Raw genomic sequence first — 21345 nt, 5'->3', positions numbered from 1 at the left:
TGTTTGTGACCTGTCGACATCCCAAAAGTAAGCCGTTACACATAAATCGTTCTTTTTTGTTACCGCGGCATAAAAAATACAAGCTAGAAATACAAAAATATCTCAACAAAACTTATAATAGTGTGTTCAATCCTAAAAATGTACTAAATATTCCATATTGCTTGAAACAGCAGAATAATTTTAGAAACTTAAGGTCCCAGGGGCAAAAATCTTACAAAATTGCCTACCCCCTGGGTCATAAAACAAATAATTTAACTTGTAAATACATTAATTTTTTATTTTAAAGTACTTTATATAGAAAACAATAACTGTGCTTGGAAGTTAAATATCAGATGTTAGCAGTCATCCCTATAACATTTTTTAAAAGCGAATTTATATCTTAGACTGGTATCTGCATATATATTATTATTGCAAATATGGCTTTGTTTGAACACATTCTAGTTTATATTTTAGCTAAATTGTGTAAGATATATGGTTACAGATGATACACAAATTCTAAACTGACCATTTGAGACAATAAATGTAAACTTTTATTGACAAATAGGCATACAGTAAAATGTGGACTGGAGACAGAGTCAGGATAGGATACTTTATATAATCTTGAATGTTGGAATGATTGACTGCTAAACATGACATTTACAGTATTCTGGTATGCTTTCAATATGTTATCAAAACAGTTTTAAGCAGGTTCTAGAATGGTTTACTTTTATAAATTGTTATTTAGATGGAGAGTTTTCTCATTGACACTCATACCACATCTTCCTATATCTATTTAGACATTTTATGTCAGAAAATATGCAAATAGGGTAAGCTGTCTTGTTTTCAAATTCTTTAAAAAAATTGAAACAGGGGAGGGAGTATATAATGTACAGTAAAGAATATCTTAGAGTATATGCAGTGATTTCTTTAAGTCTAAAATTCTGATAAATATTTAGATTTTAGAGAGTTTTCTATTTCAAAAAAATGTTTGTATAGGTTGCACTTTGTAAATACAGCTGTTTCTGAAACCACGCCTTTTTTGGGAAATCTGGAATATTCATAGAAAATTAATTTTGTTTACAAATTGGTTCCCAGTAAAGCTCTCTGTGTTGCATCTCACAGAGACATAACTTCGTTATGTTACCAGTAAATATACATATGTTTATTGTTTATATTGAAATCTGTGTAAACCCTACAGTCGAGGAAGGGCATTTAAGACAATTAGTGTTAGTTTAAACTCTGAGAAGTTCAGGGCATATGCCGCACAGCCCTGTATTTTTGAAAAAAAATTGTGGTGCATATGAACTTTCAATTCTAGGATAAGATTTTTCAAAATTGCATAGTAAAAGTGGTACAGGTTTAGCCGTAAAAGGAGTTCCTATGGGAAATTGCATTGTCAATATTTACAGAAATGCAATCTATAACAGGTATGTAAAAAACCCACAATAATAATAAATCAACCAAATCTTCTTAATATTAATTAAATGGTTAAACAGAAAAGTATTTTTTTTTACATTTTCCAAGAAAAAAAAAGGCTATTATAATGTTGGACATATACTAACCGTCTTAAGAAACGCAAAACTAGATTATTTTTTTTAATTCCCATTTTCAAATATGCCTTTTTTGGAAACAAACTTATGAACAGAAAGTTATTTCATTACTTCAAAGTTTAAAAAAATAAATGCCAGTTCGAAGGTTGAATTGATTACGTCATTTTCATTGTTCATATATTGTGGTATACTGAAATCCTCGTTTTCCACTTACAAATAAACGTGTCACCGTCAAAAGCAATGACTGCTTGTAACAAACGCCAAAATGATTGTCAGAAAGGTCAACAAATTTTGTTCGGCACGTTTTGAGTTCTGTTTTGCACCTTCTGATTTTGATGTTGTTCCATTACAATTGGTTTTGGCAATTATGCGGTTGAAACGTTAATGCTTTAAATGTTTTCTGCAATCAATTCTTTGGCATTTCAGTTAATGGGAAACATTAATGGCATAAATCTGTGCAAAATGGCATTCAGCAATTTGATTAGCAGTGACGTTGCGGCCGTAGACCTGTCTCCGTAATCAAATTTTATTATCGTTGCATTGTCACTACATATTGATCTGGTCATTGATGGTCTTCAACAAATCCCGTCAACTGGCATTGTTGTCGGAAGGACAGCTAGACGAGTTTCTGACGTCAAATTGTTTGATTGCAACACTTTCGCGTTTTCCTGTTTGCAGTATTCTAATGAGTTGATTCATTTTTTTTTTATTCCTCAGTCTTTGCAATATGGAGATGCAACGTTTTAACTGAATAAAGTGTGGCCAAGGATTGAAACAACTGTTTCACAAAGAAGAAAAAATGAAAAAATCTTTTATTGGTTCGAAATTTCGCTTTCTGAAATTCGTGCGATCTCAATAATCCGGTATGTTCAATAACCACAGGTTAGTCAGACGTCATTTTTTCGAAAGAGAAAGGAAATTGATAAGCATAAATAGTAGATGTATGAGGATCGATCATGATTTGGTAAAATAAATATACAAAATGAGTATTGCGTTTTTAAAGTCAGTCAGTATATTTTAATTTGAAATGTGCTACACTCTATAATTCCACTTGCCTTCGAATTGATATGCTCTAGTTTGAGTAATGCAAAATATCACATTTAAAGAAGGTCGTCGATAAGTAAATAAATATTAAGACATATCTTAATTTGCCTAAAGGTGTCGGTAAACCAATTAAAGGAATTATTGTTTTGCCACTTCTACTTTTGCCTTTTAAAGCATTTTTTTTGGCTATAGTAAGACAAAAATTTTAAAAATACAGAAATTGTTATAGTCTTAAAAGTCAATACATCAAAGTTATCAAATAAGTCAACATGACCGAAACTGTTTAATTAATGTAATTCTATAAGGACTTGTTATCATTGATGTATATTGTATATCCATGGAAGTAATATTCAAATATAACTTTAATGGTATAGTCATTACAACTGTATGTAACTGATCATATTCATAATCTCAGTCCACAAATTTCTGATGTCCAGATGATGATCACACCATGGACTGCTTGTAAATGACACGTTATCACCGCGACCGTTTGATAATATAAGACAAATCTGCATGCAATGTGCAAAGTGTCGTCCCTTCTCCGATATCAATGTAAGATTAGGCGTTTCAATAGAAACAGAAAAAATTTGAATCGCCAAATTCTGATCAATTCAAAAAGAAGTACAAATCGTATGAAAATTGTGTTAAAAGAAATTACTTGAGGTAGGAAGGAAACCAAATTGACTATTGGCGAAAACATAATCCGAGACAGTTTTTTCTTGTATTCAAAAAAGAAAAGCAGAACACTAAGTGTAATTTAAAGTCGTCAGATTTTTGTGATCATTTCAAAAAACCTAACTGCTGAAACCAGTCATAATATTACCGATGATTTTGAAACTGGTAACCAAGCACGTGTGTATAACGAGCTTGGTGCGTCTATTACTCAAGAAGAAGTGTGTAAAGTTTTGTTAAAGTTAAAATTTAACAAATCGCCTGGTACTGATAATTTGTTAAATGGGTTTTTATACATTTAAAAGATATTCTCGTGCCTTTTATTGTTCAATTGTTTTATGTTACTTTTGAAACTGGATATTTGCAGAAACAGTTGTGTAAAGGAATACTTATTCCTGTGCATAAAAAAAAGATGTAAATGTTACTGATAATTATAGAGGTATAACCATAAGCAGTTGTTTCTGCAAACTTTTGACTACTTTTATTAATGAAAGGCTCATATTTTGGGCTAACGAAAATTACATTTTAACTGATGCTCAGTTAGGGTTCCGACCCGGTCATGGCACAACTTCTGCTATTTTTACCTTACAATTAATTATAACTAAATATTTGGGATAAAAGAAAAAGTTTTATTGTTGTTTTATAGATTATAAAAGTATTTTTTGGCATCTGATATAAAAAAAACTTCATATAGAATTTTGTAAAAATATTTTAGATGATAAAAAAAATCCACTGCTACCGCAAGGGTTTATTCTGAGTTGGGAAGATTTCCTTTATTGATACCTCGTAAAGTAAAAATATTAAAATATTAGATTGACGGACGAGAAATTGTTTTCTTAGTGCTATATATAATGATATGTATGATGAGTGTGACTCAGGAAATAAATCATCATAGGTTAATAATGTTAAATGTATGTTAATTAGCTTAGGTTTTGGGCATGTTTGATATGCACGGACTGCTGTTATTCAAACAAAAGTTATTGACCATTTTCTGCAAGAAAAAAACATGTTTTTCGATTCATCATCAAAATTAACTATCTATAAACATCTTGTGGATAATGTTCAATTGCAGTTTTATTTGACAAAAAAGTCCACAATGTATTTTTAACTAAGTAAAGACTGTGCTCACACACATTAAATATTGAATATGGCAGATTCACTAAAAAACAAAAACTAAAAGGGTATTATTATACAAATGCATCTGATTTTGAATTAGTTCAATTATTATCAACGAAGAATGTATCGGAATTGTCTATTTAGGAAAATATCTGAAATACGCCACAGATGTAATTTTTTTTTATGACAATACTCTGAATAATTTATACTATGTAGTCTTGCCTCCGATCGTATTTAAAATGTTCTGTTATGATGTACATGTATATATTTAGGATATACCTATAAGCTGTATTGCTTTTGGTTTGAAATAAACTATTGATATAAAAAAGTAGCCTCTTTATTCCACAAGAATCCCTATATTTGGAGTAGAATAATTGAATGGTTTGATCAGTTTATGATATATAACTTATGCAATGATCAGTTTATAAAATGTCATTGATGTAATGATCAGATTAAGAAATATCATTGATGTAATGATCAGTTTAGGAAATGTCATTTATGTAATGATCAATTTAGGAAATGTCATTTATGTAATGATCAATTTAGGAAATGTCATTTATGTAGGTTGCATTTCTGTAAATATTGACAATGCAATTTCCCATAGGAACTCCTTTTACGGCTAAAACTGTATCGCTTTTAGTATGAAGTTTTTATTTTTTTTTATCCTAGAATTGAAAGTTCATATGCACTACAATTTTTTTCAAAGTTAAAATATAGGGCTGTGCGGCATATTTTCAACGTTTATATGCCCCAAACTTTTCAGAGTTTAAACTAACACTAATTTTCTTAACTACCCCTACCTTGAATAAAGGGTTACCATAGATTTCAATATAAACACTATGCACATGTATACTTACTGGTAACATTCCCAAGTTATGTCTCTTTGAGATGGAACAGGGAGCCTAACTGGGAACCAGTATGTAAACAAAATTAATTTTCTATGAATATTCAAGATATCCCCAAAAGAGTCGTGGTTTGAGAAACAGCTGTATTTACAAAGTGCATCCTATACACACATTAATTTAAATAGAAAACTCTCTAAAATCAGTTTTTCTCACATTAATACTCATTTATCAGAATTATAGCCTTAAAGAAATCACTGCATTTACTCTAACTTTTTCTATACTGTACATTTCATACCCCCTCCCCTGTTTCAATGTTTTAAAGAATTTGAAAGCAAGACTTTAATTATTGCCAGTTTACCCTATTTGCATATTTTCTGAACAAAAATGCCAAAAACCTGTTTAAAACTGTTTTGATAACATATTGAAAGCATACTAGAATTCTATAAATGTAATTTTTAGCAGTCAATCATTACAACATTCAAGATTATATAAAGTATCCAATCCTGCCTCGGTCTCCAGTCCACATCTTACTGTATGCCTATTTGTCAATTAAAGTTCATATGTTGTGCCTCAAATGGTCAATCATTTATCTGACACAATTTAGCTACCACATTGTATATATATACTATATAGGGTCAAGCAAAGCCATATTGACAATAGTTGTATGTATGTAGATACCAGTCTGAGATAAAAATTCATTGAAAATGTTATAGAGATGACTGCTTACATCAGAGTTTTGCATAACTTCCAAGCATAGTTATTGGTTTCTATATCAAGAACTTTTATATCATAAATTCATAACATTTACAAGTCAAATTATTTGTTTTATGACCCAGGGGGAAGGCAAATATATTTTCCCTGGGGCCTCAAATTTCCTAAATCATTCTGCTGTTTCTAGCAATATGGAATATTTAGTACATATTCAGGATAGAACACACTATTGTAAGTTTTGTTGAGATATTTTTGTATTTCTAGGTTGTATTTTTATATGCCGTGGTGACAAAAAAGCAGATTTAGGTGTTACGGTTTACTTTCGGTGATAGTCGGATTTCTTTCTAAGATCTACCTTATTTCGTTTTTCAGCATTTTTAGAACAAACGTCGCCTGCCTTTTCTTCACCATTTAAACCAAGACAAAGGAAAGAATCTACACAAGAATTCAAGTCCTTAGAAGGTAATAGGACCACACTATACAAACACCACTTTATTTTATCACATGATAAATTGACAAGTTCCAATTCTCAAAATGACATTTGATATTTTTGTATACAGGTACAGATTTTTTTGTTGGAGGAACGTGATTGTTTTTATATTATGGAGAATGTTAATAGAATTTACCTGTAATTTGAGTTAAAAAAATTCTGAACGGAACTTTCAAATGATAGTATCAAATCAAAAAGTCATAATTTGAAAAGTATATGATAGGTAATGCATCAAAGAGCATTAATAGTATACTTATACCAGAATCAATTTTGATAATCAACAATATAAGTCTGTATAGACAAATATTGATCGTGTAATTCAACAAATTACGCACAATAAACGTTAAATCAGATGTTTAATACTTAAGGTGGTACCTAACACTTTCACTAAAATTAATTTGGCTCGTTTAATTTTCATAAAATTTTGTCGAAGTATTTACTTTGACCCTTTAACAAAAATATAAAAATTTCAAAAATTTTGAACCAAGCGTTTTGTCAGAAAAATTACACTGGTTATATAGCAGTTTGACAAACACCAATTTGATCATTGAGAAGCTTAATATATCTTTTACAACACAACGTAATTAAAACGTTTAGCCGACTTTACAGAGGTATCTCCCTGTAGTGTTAGGTACCACCTTAAGACGATGTGTTTTGTATTATCAAACATGCATGACCTCTGACCTTGGACCTCAAAAGTTTCATAATTTATTGAAGTAACGTCTTTCGTATCCATCCCCTATCCGTGTTCATATTCCAATTTTAATCCTGGATTTATGGTGTCATTTCGCGTTACCTCATATTATAAATTTTCAATTATAATGAATATCATAAAAACTTTCACATCCCAATATCTATAGATATAAGAAGATGTAATATGAGTGCCATAGAGACAACTCTCCATCCAAGTCACATTTGGTTAAAGTAAACCATTAGGGGTCAAAGTATGGTCTTCAACACAAAGCCTTGGCTAACACTGAACAGCAAGCTCAAAAATGTCTAGACTTAAACCATTCAAACGGGAAAACAATTCTAACGGGAAAACAAACGGGCAATAAAAATCCATACTATCAAGATTATTCGTAATTGTTTTGATCGTCCTCTGTAGTATAAATTATTTAGTATGCTTAGTATATCATAGTAGTAGTTAATTGATATTATTTAAAGTTTGAACGGGAATATTGTGAGTCAGAACCAGATCGGAATGTTTTCTAAGATCTAGCTTTTAACGTTTTTAATTATTTTTAGAGCGAACAACGCCTTTATCTGGTTCGTCACATTTAGCAATAAATTGGATGGAATCTACACGAGAATTCCAAAAGTCCTTCGAAGGTAAGAGGAACTCATACATAAACACAACTTTATTGAATCGCATAATCATTCGGTGAGGTCACGTTTCTCAAACATTTTATATTTTTATATACAGGTAATGAATTATAAAATAAGAAGATGTGGTATGATTGCCAATGAGACAACTGTCCACAAGAGACCAAAATGACACAGACATTAACAATTATAGGTCACTGTACGGCCTTCAACAATGAGCAAAGCTCATGTTTGTTTGATAGAACGTTGTGTATTACATGAGGAATACTGTAAATGGAACTTACCTGTAATTTGAGTTACAAAAAAGCCTGCTCAAATGAACTGTTGAGTAGTGTAATAATAGTACCAAATAACAAAGTCAAATTAAAACAAAAGTATATATTATAATTATGGAGAACGAAAATATAATTTTACAAAATAGATAATTTTGTTGTTGGTAGTACGAGAACAGAAGTGAAAATTCATAGTAAGCCTTTTTCAACTGACTTTTATAGTTCGTTCTTATGTTGTACTGTTACACCACTAACCCAGGTAAGGGGAAGGTTGGAATCTTGCTAACATGACTTACCCGCCACATTCTGTATCTATATGCCTGTCGTAAGTCACTAACCTGTTATTCAGTGGTTGTAGTTCGTTGCTGTGTTACATATTTGTTTTTTTGTACATTTTAAATGAGGCCGTTAGTTTTCTCGTTTGAATTGTTTTACATGTTCTATATCGGGACCTTTAATTAATTGCTGACTATGCGGTATATGTGTTGATTATTTTTGAAGGCCGTATGGTGAGCTATAGCAGTTAATTTCTGTGTCATTTGGTCTTTCGTGGCGAGCTGTCTCACCGGCCATCACACTATATCCTCTTTTTGTTTTTTATAAACAAAGAAGATTGTATTGAAGGTTAAAATCAATAGAGAACTGCCATAGATTCCAGTTCATTGCACACCAATTTAGAATGCTCTTTCTTCTACACTAACACTCTATTTTTGGGGTACAGTTAGGAAATGATTTGGATCAGTTAAGTGAAGGAAGCTGGAATCTTCATAGCGAACGAAAGAACCTCGACAGGGTTAGTTCTAATCTTAGTCAATTAAGATTGGAATCATCTCAACCTCAATGTTAGCAGCTAAGTGGTCGCGGTATATTAACTCATTACAATATTTGTCCACCGAATTCCGGTCAAAGGTTTTCCCCATTTTAAGTCATTTAAGCGGAAACCACTGTAAGAAAAGTGTCATGCTTCTGCAATCTGGTTAGCGGTATTTTGATTTAGTACTTATTTGCAGTTTTGTTTTCTAATTACAGTCATTGCCAACGGCCACCGATATTTTATGAATTGTTTATCAAATACATGAATTGGTCAATTTCTACGAAAGCTGAGACGGATCATTCAAAATTCAAAATTCATAATTAAAAATAAAAAAATCATAATTCAAAATTCAAACTTAAAAATCCTCCTTAATCTATTAGCATTTCCCGTTCTTACGTAAGCTAATAAAGTTTGACTTTAATATACTATTGAAAGCTATGTTATCGAGTTTTGTTATAACACACACTCACTTAAACAATGTAATGGGTCCTGTAAATAAAGGCAACAGTAGTATACCGCTGTTCAAAACTCATAAATCCATGGACAAAAAACAAAATCGGGATAACAAACTAAAACCGAGGGAAACGCATTAAATATAAGAGGAGAACAACGACATAACACTAAAATGTAACACACATAGACAAAATCCCACGAGAATAACAAATATAACATATATATATAACATCAAAACCAAATACATGAATTTGGGATAGACAAGTACCGTGACACGTCTTATCGCAATGTGAATTTACACTCAAAAATAAGAGAAAGCAAACGACACAACGTTATAATGTAATACACACAGAAACGAACTATAATATAACAATGACCATATTTCTGACTTGGTACAGGGCATTTTTAAAGGAAAAAATGGTGGGTTGAACCTGGTTTTGTGGCATGCCAAACCTCGCACTTTTATGGCCATGTGAAATATAACATCAAAATGACAACACAGGACTACAATATAAATAAATTGGAGAACACAATTGACAAAGAATCACACGAACAACAGCCAACAAAAGGCAACAAGTTCAAAATTTTAATACGCCAGAAGTGTATTTTGTCCACACAAGACCTATGTGTGACGCACAGATACAAAAGTTTGAAAGCCGAAACGAGTACAAAGTTGAACAGCATCGAGGACCAAAAGATCAAAAAGGTTGTGCCAAAAACGGCAAGGGTTTTCTGTTAAGTAACCAGAAAATCCCTGTAATTTAGAGTAATTTATACTTTAGCAAACAGTAAATTTAATAAAATGAATATTCAAAAAGTGTACATGATAACTCGGTTACTCGTCTATGTAGCGAATCATAATTTAAATTTAGATAAATCCCAATTATTTTCATTTTAACTCAGAAGCTCCGTCTCATAATCATGTAGAAACGACTTCTACTATTTTCCATTTTGATTGTTGTATAAAAAATCGTAATCCCTTGGTATTTTTGTATCTGCAGTTAAACGCTTGTTTAACCAAGTATTTTGATGCTGTATAGGACGCATACACTTGCAGTCACACCCCGACATATGAAGGAACGAACTTTTAGCCAATGATTCGTGTAGAGAGATTGCCATGATCTTTGTACGCTAAGTACCTTGCACCAACTTTTGAGGGGTTTTGTTGTAAAGCCAAATTTTAGTCCAACCATATACATCCTTATTTCTAATGGCATTCCAAATTTGTCTCCCTTCATCCAGTAGACCCCAATTACATGACGTACCTTTTGTATTATTATATATTTTTCTCTGTTATAAATTTGCCCGAAAGATTTGCCAAACAACTACTAATCTAATTTTATAATCCGTAGTTTTAAACTTGTTAAATTGTGACTGGAAATTGTGACTATTTCAAAAATACAACAAACCAACCACATTAAACTCCACCAGCAAAACATGGGTCATATATCATCTAGGCACTTGTGATTGAAGATTTTTTTAGTATTAAATTCATTATAACATTCTCAAAAACATTTGTCTTACTAATGTAAATGTTAACATTTTCAATAGTTTAATGGTTTTGGCATATAATAGCGACACTCAGCTTCAACATGTTATAAAGCCTCGGTCACACCTTACTGGATAGCACGAACGGACGCCTAACGGATGAAAATAAAAGTTGTCCGTCGACAAAATTGCTATCCGTTGGGAGTCCGTTGATGAACTGACCGAATAAAACGGACGTGTACCAAATGCATAACGGACACGCATCTGATATGCAACGTTCGAGAAACGGAAACGAACTGTACAGAACGGATGTCGAACATACAGCCAACGGAGGAGTACCGCATAAAACGGACACGGAAGCGTACCGGATAAAACGAATAAACAGGATATACAGAAAAATTAAAGGCGACAATAATAATACATGTACATGTAAATGGCATAAATATTCAAAATGTTTCTGTGTAACTGGTTTTGGTTTGTTCTTCAAAAAGCCGCCAAAGGGCAGTGTCTGTCCTGAATAAGAGCTGCTTGATTGTGATGGATACAAAACGGAAACGAAACGGATACAAAACGGAAACGAAACTGAGGAGTACCGTACAAAAGTTTTGAACATGCTCAAAAATTTCCACCGGACAGAACGTCGACGGATAAAACGGACATGCGACGGATATGGACGGACGTATAACGGATAAAAACGGACGTCTAACGGACATGAACGGACATGAACGGATTAAAAAATAGTTATCCGTTAGGCATCCGTTCGAGCTATCTGTTAAGGTGTGACCGATGAGCTTTGCGTCGTCGGTTAAAGTTGCGGTCAGCTGGGTTGCTGAACGAGTTTCATCTTTCGTATGTTCAACATTACCATCATATCTCATATATATATATACTTTTGTAAATAAAATACATAATCAAGTTTTTTTTAAACGCACTTGGTTATTGTAATATAGGTGTTTATTTTGATTTTATTTGTATAGTAACCCTGTTCTTGTTCTTACGTGCTTGTGAATGCGTGTGTCCAGTAGGGAGGAATGTAAACTTTATAACAATCTAGCATTGCTACTTTTTTGTGCAATTTCCCCCTCATATATCGTATACTTAGGATAACACAATTCCAGTATAACATATCGATACCCTGAATAGCCATGTTATTGGCGACTAATTATTTATAAGCTACTGATCTGCATTCTCAAATGAATTCAAGTCATTATCTGAGTGATCTATCATGACGAGTTCAACCGTAGAACGTGTATATTTTACAGTGTTTATTGCTTCATCTTTTAAGAAAAATTTGCACACTTGATTTGACAGTTTGGTGAAACTATTACAAATGAATTTTGTTCTTTGTTTTGACTTTGTTATATTATTAATAGATTATGTATGATTTCACATTCGATTTTTTATAACTATACTTCTATATTCAGTTTCAAAAATGTTGTTGGATAAATCATATATGATAAATATGACATTGCGTAATCCAATTAAGAATCATTAAATTGAATGCAAAAGGTAATGAAAAAAATATCATCTTTCGTTCAATCATTGACAATGTTGACATTGACTCCTAAACAACATATTATAAATGGAATTCGTCAAAAACTTGACTCATTTATATGTTTATATAAACACTAACATTGTATCAAAATTTGAAAAAAGTATTTGCAAAATCTGTCTGTTGTATGTATATACAAACATATTTAATAACTATAATCTTCACTTAGAAAACCGGGTATGATAAGAGATTGTTGTTTGAGAAACTTCAAGTGGCAAATATTAATAGCATATTTATGACGAGAGAAAAATTAACAGTTAATACAAAAAGTACGTCATGTAATAGGGGTCAACCGGGATGAAGGGTGAACGTTTGGAATACCACTGGAAATAAGGATATATTGGATAAGATTGGAATTTGGCCTTGCAACAAAACCCCTAAAAGTTGGTGCAATGTACATAGCGTGCAGCGGTAGTGACAATCCCTCTACACGAATCGTCGAATTAAACGTTCGTTCCCAAAATGTCCGGGCTTGACTGCAAATGCATGCGTTCTGCACATCAAACAGGTCTTGATTAAGCGTTTTATTGCATATTGGAAGAAGAAAAAGGGATTACGTTTTTATACATCAATCAAAAAGGAAAATAGTAATAGGTGTTGATATATTATTACGAGAAAGACTCGAAACAAGAGCTTATTAATTGAAGTGAAATAATTGGGATTTGTCTAAACTTTAATTCTGATTCGTTACATAGATGAGTAACTCAGCAATAGTGGACTAAGGTTATCCAAATCTTTATCAATGAGTCTAAGATAATGATAGCTCAGGTAACAGTAAAGTCAGAACATTCATGAACAGAAACTGACAACGCGGGTCGGTCGATATTTTTAACGGAAAAGCGATGAATTTAATTTTTCCATTGTGAATGTTCCTTTTGAGAGAAACAACATTCAAACTTAGACTGCGGATACGATAGAGCATGTGTTTCTCTAAAGAGGGTTGCTATTTGCAAAAACGCTGTGTTACCAATTGTTTCAAATGCAATCGTTATTGACTTTCGTATGAACGGGGAAAACCAAAAGATTTATGTAGTATTTTTGAGTTTAGAAATTTGAATTATGAATTTTGAATTTTGAATGATCCTTCTCGGCTTTCGTAAATTTCAAGTAAGCATTTCAATAATAAGTTATTTTAGGAGTTTAATTATCATATGCATAAAATCACAATAGACTTGTATAAACTTTTGAATAATGCGTTGGTTTAACGCTAGTAATTTTTGGCCCTTTATAGCTTGATGTTTGGTGTAAGCCAATGCTCCGTACTGAAGATCGTACTTTGACCCTTAATGGTTTACAAATTGTGACTTGGGTGGAAAGTTGTTTCATTGGCACTAATACAACATCTCCTTATAGGCGAGTGACTTATTTCAAAAAGACGCTTAGTTAACGACTTTAATGCACCCACCTAACACACGGCTGTATTATATATTATTCGAAAGCTGTTAATCTGTACTTTCTGTTTTGCCCGGTCGTAAAAAAATCGTATGGTGCAATTTTTGTTAAATCAAGGTCAAAGGTCATGAACAAAAATTCCAATTTTTGCGATTACTAAATAAAACGCCATTTTCTAATTCTTGTACCATAAAATTTTTCCAGAAGATCATATGAACTTTATGGAACATGATACATAGTTTCCAAATCAAACAAAAAATTCGAGATTCGATGCGCAAAATTTCCCGAAAATTGAAATTTATCACAAATCCTCAAAAAAATGAAACATTATTCAAAAAGCAAAATAGATCTTGGGGAATCGATATTTGAATGCAAAAAAAGTAGATAAATGTATATGTTTTAGGTCAAGGAATATTTGTTTTGTAATTTTAAGATGCAATTATTATTGTTCATGCAACAGCCTTCTATTGAAGTGTTTGCAGTTGCCCAAAAATATGCCATCTGCAAATAGCGATCATTTTGTTAATCTATGTTAAAATAGCACATCGCTAATTGTGAATATCAGGGAGGAGAATGGTTTTCCATAATAAAAGAAGGGGTATTTAAAGTAAGAAAAGAATATATGCGAGGTAATTGAGGTTAAAATATGTTTTTTACGAAGTCAAACTGTTTTACTTTTTGTAATCTTGTTTAAATGCAAACATTACTTTGCGACTAAATCGTAGGCAACATTGAAATAAGTAACCTTGTTTAGAAACACTTGGTTGTCTAAAGCGGGATGTAAACGAACTAAATAAAATGCGGCTGCTTCTGATTTAGTTTAAAATCGTGTTATAGTAAGTTATATTAAATGTGTTTAGAAGTTTAATCGCTTTAATTATTTGAATAAAATATGCTTTGAGTATTTTCTACATAAGCTTTAAAAATACAAATGCATGTCATTGTGTATGTAAAACACTATAAGCAGTTGTGAAATAACAAAATGAAAAAGTTAAATACCCTTCCTGACCTCATAAGATTATTCGCTGTTTTAGGAGTGTTCGTTTTCATGGTATGCTGTGTTTTTTGGACTGTTGTTCATCTCATGGACTTTAATTTTATTTTGTTCATGGTTTTAATTAACTTTATTTGATTCATGGTTTGAGATGTTGATTTTCCCTTTGATATTATTTTACTTTAAACACATTAACTTGCAGTAATGAAAATCAGCCAAAAAATCACCTCAAAGTAAAATGAAGAATATAAACGCAATAAGACAAATATCCGCGAAAATAACTTAATTTGCTCACGATGATATATATATAGAACCAAATCGTTATCATGATACATTTAGCTACACTGATCTACAATTTTTAAACCTTTTACTACTTGAATAGTGACGAAATATATCAAAGGGACATCAAACTCATAATTAAAAACGAACTGACAAAGACAGGCAAAAAACGAACAAGACAAGCAACAGTATACAAAACACAACATATAAACACCTATTCTTCGTTAAAGTGTACATGTCAAAAAATAAAGTTGTGAAAGTTAAAACCTTTTAATTGATTTATCTGTTTCGTTTTCGGAAAGAACAACTATTAAACTAACAATGTGCAAAATTTAGCGACTCAGGCTCAAATGATAAATATTTTACACAATTTTACATCAATGCAACAAAACAGTAATTGTAATCTACGTTTCAACAATATATCCAATCTAAAAAACCTTTATCTTGAAAATGTATAATACTTATAAATTTTGGCAAAAGAAAAAAAGATTCTATGATAATAAATACTGGGGCATCGAAAAGGGTTATACGAAAGGAGGTTAATAATTTAAAAAAAAATAACATCAAATGCTTATCGTATTTTTGGGTTTGCAATGTAGTTTTACAAAGGCTTATCTTCCAGCTACTCTACAAACGTTACCGTCAGAAAGTTAAGTAGCCTATTTTTGTTACAGTAAAACAATGGGTTAGTGCTTTGACTTATTTCAGACCTGAAATGATTATGTTTACACCTACCAATTTTATTTCAGATTGACTTCGGTAACGTAAATTACAATTGATGTGTCACGTAGATTACAATTTCACAATATCCAAACAATGACCGACACACAAGTAAAAAATCAAATCTAAGTGATACTCTGTGAAAACAAGAAGACAAATATTTAAAAAAATGATGATAGACAATATCCAAGTGGTGTTGGTTATCTTTGGACTAAAATGTAACCATAAATTGACTAACTCTTTGTGAAAAGATGTTTTTAGGCTTAAAGAAAACATTAAGCTTTATTTTGACAATATAATTTGATGGTGTTTAGTATATGTAGAAAGTTGTAACATAAAATTTGAAAAGGCATTGACGTTTTACTAATAGTTTTAAGAAAAACACCGGTAACGTAGATTACCATATTTCCATCAAAGTTGTTATAAAAATCAAAAGTTTCATATAAACGGTATCAATGAAGCCCTTTGGTTAATGTACAATCTTTTTTACAAAATACAATGAAAAATTCAATAGACTAACAAAAACACAGTCCTTGTACAATTTGCTTGTATTTATTAAAGTTATTTCATTTTTTTCAGTATTTTCTCCTTGTCACCAACGTCGATTTGGAAACTTCGCCCACTTCTTCCCACAGCACTGGGTTCTATGATTTGGCAAAGAATCTCCGTTCTTTTCATGTTTAGAATATCCGGCGGTAATGGCCATTTGAACAAAGATTTCGAATCATTAATTGTTCTTGTAGGTCGTAGAAATTTTATTTCAAGTTCGTCATCTGAATCAATTGTTATTACTTTACCAATGTGCCATTCGTCGTCATATGTTACTGCAACCCAATCTCCTTCAACAATGTCCTTACTCGCATCTTCGGAGGTCACGGCATCATCTTGTTTATACCGATTATCACCCGGTGTCGTTGTTTCAGGTTCATCGTTTTGGTCCCCCTGTGTAACTGTCAGATTGGTTTCTACGTTTTGCTCAACATTTCGCCTTGATTTTACTATTACTCCTTCGCTGTAATCATGTAAAGTTCCAACAATACAGTATTCACAATAGCATGATGTTGTGCATGTTTTGACTCTTCCTTTAGAAACTGATGCAACTTGATGGACCTGCATTGTTCCCTTCAAAGCGATGAGTGACTTGTTGATTTCTTCGACTTCCTTTCTACATATATCAATGTCCTTTGAAGACACGAAGCAATAAGATGCACTTTTATGCAATGGTCCAACTTTTTCAAAGTAATCTGAAGCATTTTGAACTACGATCTTTCCCTGTCTGATGGCTAAGTCGGCTGTCCTCTTTGACGTACCCCCTATGCCATCACAGGGGCCTTTCCCATGTCCTGTCTCAAAGTAGTTCCAGATTGCCTGAATTCCTAACAGATTTTTATGATCAGACACGACATAAAATGCTGACTTATTTCGGTATTGTGAACTAGGAGAATCCGTCCAATAATGTACCATTTTAATATCGTTAACCGCTGCTTTCATTTCATTCACAATGTCTTTGATGAAAGCATAAACTGCCCCAAAATTGTGTCCTAGATCATCAGAAACATATACAAAGTTTTTGTGTTTCAAAGTGTCTGAGTTTTCTTTAAAATAAACTACAACAGGATGCAGTGTAACAACAGTACCATTCCAGTATGCACTTTGCACCTCGTCTGCTGAACTACACGCAAAATTTTCTGCAAAGTCCATCTGGACAAGAATATGATCTGGAGGTAAGTTTTCCTTAAGGGTACTGATTGCGGCATACTGAGCTTTGACTCTTTGTACATGTTGGGAAAATTCGCAAATCTGTTTATTCATTATTGAATTAAAGTCTTCTTTCTTTAAAGTTTGGTCAACGATGACTGTTTTCTTCCTTCCGTCTGGCATATCTACCTTTTTCCACTGACTGAAGACGACTTCTTCATCTACTAAGGAGCTAAGAAAAGTGTTGGCAGGAGTAGTTCTTAGTTTTCGTATGAATTCGTCAGGGTTCAATGGCACCGATGCGCCTGCTTTTTTCATCGATTTTAACGCAAGAGCCATATTTTGATGTTTCTGACAAAAGCATTTATTTCTACTGAGATACCTAGTCAGTCCTATGTTCTTTGGTCTCATTGTGCAAAAGCGAGAAAAAGAAACATTACTTGATGTTTCTGTTTTATATTTAAGATGCAGAAACGCCATGTTATCATTTAGGATTCTTTTCTGAACATGTCCATCTTCCGTTTTTGTTTTGTCATTTTTACCAGGCATCTCCCTGCTGTTGTCATCTCTTTCTAGGAATGTTAATATATCTTTGCGAAGGCTCTCACGCTTAATGCGGTTCCTTGTTCTTTTCCGTACTTTTGCCCAATCTTTTTTTCGTTTTTTTACAAGACGACTTCTTCTAATGCCTGTACTTTGACTAAGCGTCTTTGTGAACTTGTATTCTTTCAGTTTGCTGCTTGATACAATACTCGTTACAATAGCTTTTGCTTGCTGGTCACTTTTGTTATATACATCCTCGATTTCATCTGTCAATAGATTTGCTAAGACAAGTTTGTTCTTCACAATTTTGGGAATTTTGCTCGGTGACAAGCCTTCATCTCTTAATTCTTTATATGTCCTTTTCCTAGGAGTAAGTTTTTCTGTTCCACTTTTTGATGAACTCGGGCCATCATTTCCATGTGTGTCATTTCCTGTTTCTTTATCTTGTCCAACATGTTCGGATGATTTGTTTTGTGTAGTTCTCTTTACAAGTCTTTCGTACCTTTTAGAGACGGTTTTGTATTTTCTTTGTGTATTAATATTTTCACCTTTCAAGCGTTCGATTTCCCGATTGCATTTGGCGACTTGTCTGCTAATTCTTTTTCTAGTACGATTTTTCGGATTCTGACATGGTAGTCTTGACTACAAGTGGAGTTGAAATGGGATTATCTGTGCTTGAGCTAACGACTTGTTCTTGTTCTTGTGATGTAGATTCAACTTGCTGAGATGGCTGGCTTGTACTTGGTTCAATAGTGGATTGTCTGTTGCGTTCTCTATGTTTTTGAACAAGCTTCCGAACTTTTTTCCTTCTCTTCTCCTGGTCAGTTTTTGACCGTTCAGCTATGGGTACATAGTATGCCTTGGTCCTCTGTCTTTCCTTTTCTAGGTAGGATTCCCCTTCTTGTTGTTTCTTACGGTCCCTATATGCTTTCTGCTTCTCTGCCTTGGTCATAGGCATCCTACAATACAAAGAAGTCAAAATGTAATCTACGTTACCTTACATAGTAATCTACGTTACCATACATTATAAGCTTTTATTCGATATAATTTTAAAGTTACGAGTGTGTTATTTGTAATCAAACATACAGTGAATGTCTCCCAAGAAGGACGAAGTAGACAGGCAATTAATAATAAGCAAATAATAAGTATAATCCATGGTTTTATTGCTTTGGTCTTGTACAAAATGTAATATACGTTACCTTTACAAAATCACTATCTATTGTATACTTGTATGAACACAATTTTAATTTATGATGAACTTGAGTCTTACAATATTGTTTTCTATGTTTCATGTAAGTTTCTGTTATGTAGTGTGTAAATATATAAAGTAACACGCACATGAACTAAAGGTAAACAGAGAAAAACAATGCAAAATCCTAACATGACCTCTAGAGATTTAGTCTGTTTCCAAGGTGTCTATCTTTTAATAATTAAGTAGCCCGGTAAATAGTTATACAAATATATGTTTTCTTTTATAAAATCAAATAGTCTTACCTTCCTTGGTTCAACAGCGGCAATAACTGTAGGTATATTAATGCAGTATATATATTTGAATTTTGCTGCCCTTGTAACTTTTCAAAACATCGGAAATGACGTAAAAAACGTAAAATCCACAACATTGACGGTGCGATAATGTCCCAATTACGTGTCTCCAACAAAAAAGACATCGCTGTTCATTCCTATTTAACTGTTAGTATAAAACCGGAACGTAAATTACAGAACGTAAATTACACAATTTCATTCCATGACGGTTTTTCTCAAGAAAAAATGTTACGAAGAAATGATTTTAGGGGGGATTCATTTAAGCTTGATAATGGTTGAGTTATAATTAATCGCATTATAGGCAATTGGATAAAGTTCTGCGAGATTAAACAGAACGTAGATTACTTTCTTAAAAAAACTCTTGTATCTACCTTTGAATGACGTGTTGTACTTATGATAACATAGAAACTGAATTAAAGTTAGGTGTTTTTTTTAAATATATGATTGTTTGCAATATTGTTTTTAAGTATTTTATTATTTTATGATCATATCTTCTCATAAAAATTACGATCGAGGTGTTCGAGTAACGTAGATTACCAAAATCAGGCGACAAGCTTTAAAGTTCAATTACGCTTATAATTATGTTGATACTTAATTAAAACTTTTTGGAAACTCTTATTTTTGGTATAATTACATATTTTAATATGATAAAGCTCATACTGTTCCATTATTGTGACAATATCGCGGAGTATAAAAGTCTTACCTTTAAGGGCGACATGGAGATTTTCATTAAGTATAGCATATTCATCAATATATTTTTTTTTAATTTACAGATGTTTGACTTAATCATCTTGCCTAAATGTTTGATATTGTGTACTTATATATTGTTGTACTAAAAAACAATGATGTTTTATCAACTATTTCCATATTTTTACTGACAACTGTCGGCGACCATTAAAAATGCAAATGTGCACTTTAACGAAGAATAGGTGGTAACTACAGATTGAGTAACACAAACCCCCAAAACATGTTTTGAGTGAACTCAGGGGCTCCCGAAGGGTAGGCAGATCATGTTCCACAGGTGACACCCGTCTTAGTTTAAACATATTTATTTATAGTGGATTGGGAAACAAGTTTTGCAACTTAAATTAATCGCTTTCCACTTTGCGGATGCGAGTGCTGCCTTGTAGCGGCATTAGCCTGCTCTTTTTCGAAATCTACAAAGGTGTGTTTAACGTGCAAGAGATATGGCTCTCTCTTAACACGGGTCAGCCATTTATCGTCCCCTTCCAACGGACTTTCATCGTTTCCTCAAGACCATACTCACAAATGGTGTCAAGGAAGAGCCGAAAATTCAGTCCCTGAAATTTTCATCACGGAACGGAAACGAACCAGGAACCTTTGTGTTAGTAGTCACGACTCTCTTTTACCCGTCTTGTGACTCATGTATTTCCTAAATCGGTGCCAAGCCTTATTCGGTTGGTGACATTCACGGCAGAAATGACGGCAATTTGGTTACGTCGATGGAACTTATCAGTCGTCATCTGGCGAAACAGATATCTCATAATTGCAACCAACTCGTAGTGGCGTCCATGAAATTTTCAAAGGGATGATTTCAACTTTGCATTTGAACTCTGGTTTAAAACATGCTTAAACCACCATTTTTCTTCAAATGTCCTGTACCAAGTCAGGCATATGGCAGTTGGTATCGAATAATCTGTTTCTTCGTATGTTGGCGTTTGTTTTTGTAGCAGTTCTGTGTTTCTGTTATATCGTTGTGTTCCTCTTATAGTTGATGCGTTTTCCTAGTTTTTGCTTTGTGACCCGGATTTATTTCAGTTACTAGTAAATCGATTGATGACTATTTAATAGCGGTATACTATAGTTGCCTTTATTTCAGAGGAGTTGAGGCTCATATCGGTCTC

The 21345-nt window shown here is 32.7% G+C and overlaps 2 protein-coding genes across 2 annotated transcripts in view; one reads left to right on the top strand and one right to left on the bottom strand.

The window, feature by feature from the left end:
* LOC143080022 (ficolin-1-like) overlaps nucleotides 1-21345 on the top strand; it is a 347809-nt gene that overhangs the window by 230573 nt on the left and 95891 nt on the right. The gene's annotated exons all lie outside the window — the stretch shown is intronic.
* On the bottom strand, nucleotides 15382-20348 carry LOC143078484 (uncharacterized). The gene is made up of 5 exons (XM_076253343.1): nucleotides 19433-20348; nucleotides 18568-18897; nucleotides 18271-18440; nucleotides 16490-17415; nucleotides 15382-15405 (listed from the first exon to the last, which is right to left on the bottom strand). Exons 1-5 carry the CDS (start codon nucleotides 19603-19605, stop codon nucleotides 15382-15384), a joined length of 1623 nt encoding a protein of 540 aa, XP_076109458.1. The 5' UTR covers nucleotides 19606-20348.

Source organism: Mytilus galloprovincialis, chromosome 6, assembly GCF_965363235.1.
Source record: "Mytilus galloprovincialis chromosome 6, xbMytGall1.hap1.1, whole genome shotgun sequence".
Classification (NCBI taxonomy): domain Eukaryota; kingdom Metazoa; phylum Mollusca; class Bivalvia; order Mytilida; family Mytilidae; genus Mytilus; species Mytilus galloprovincialis.
Note: the sequence above shows the minus strand (reverse complement) of the source record. Positions and strands in the feature narration are given on the sequence as shown.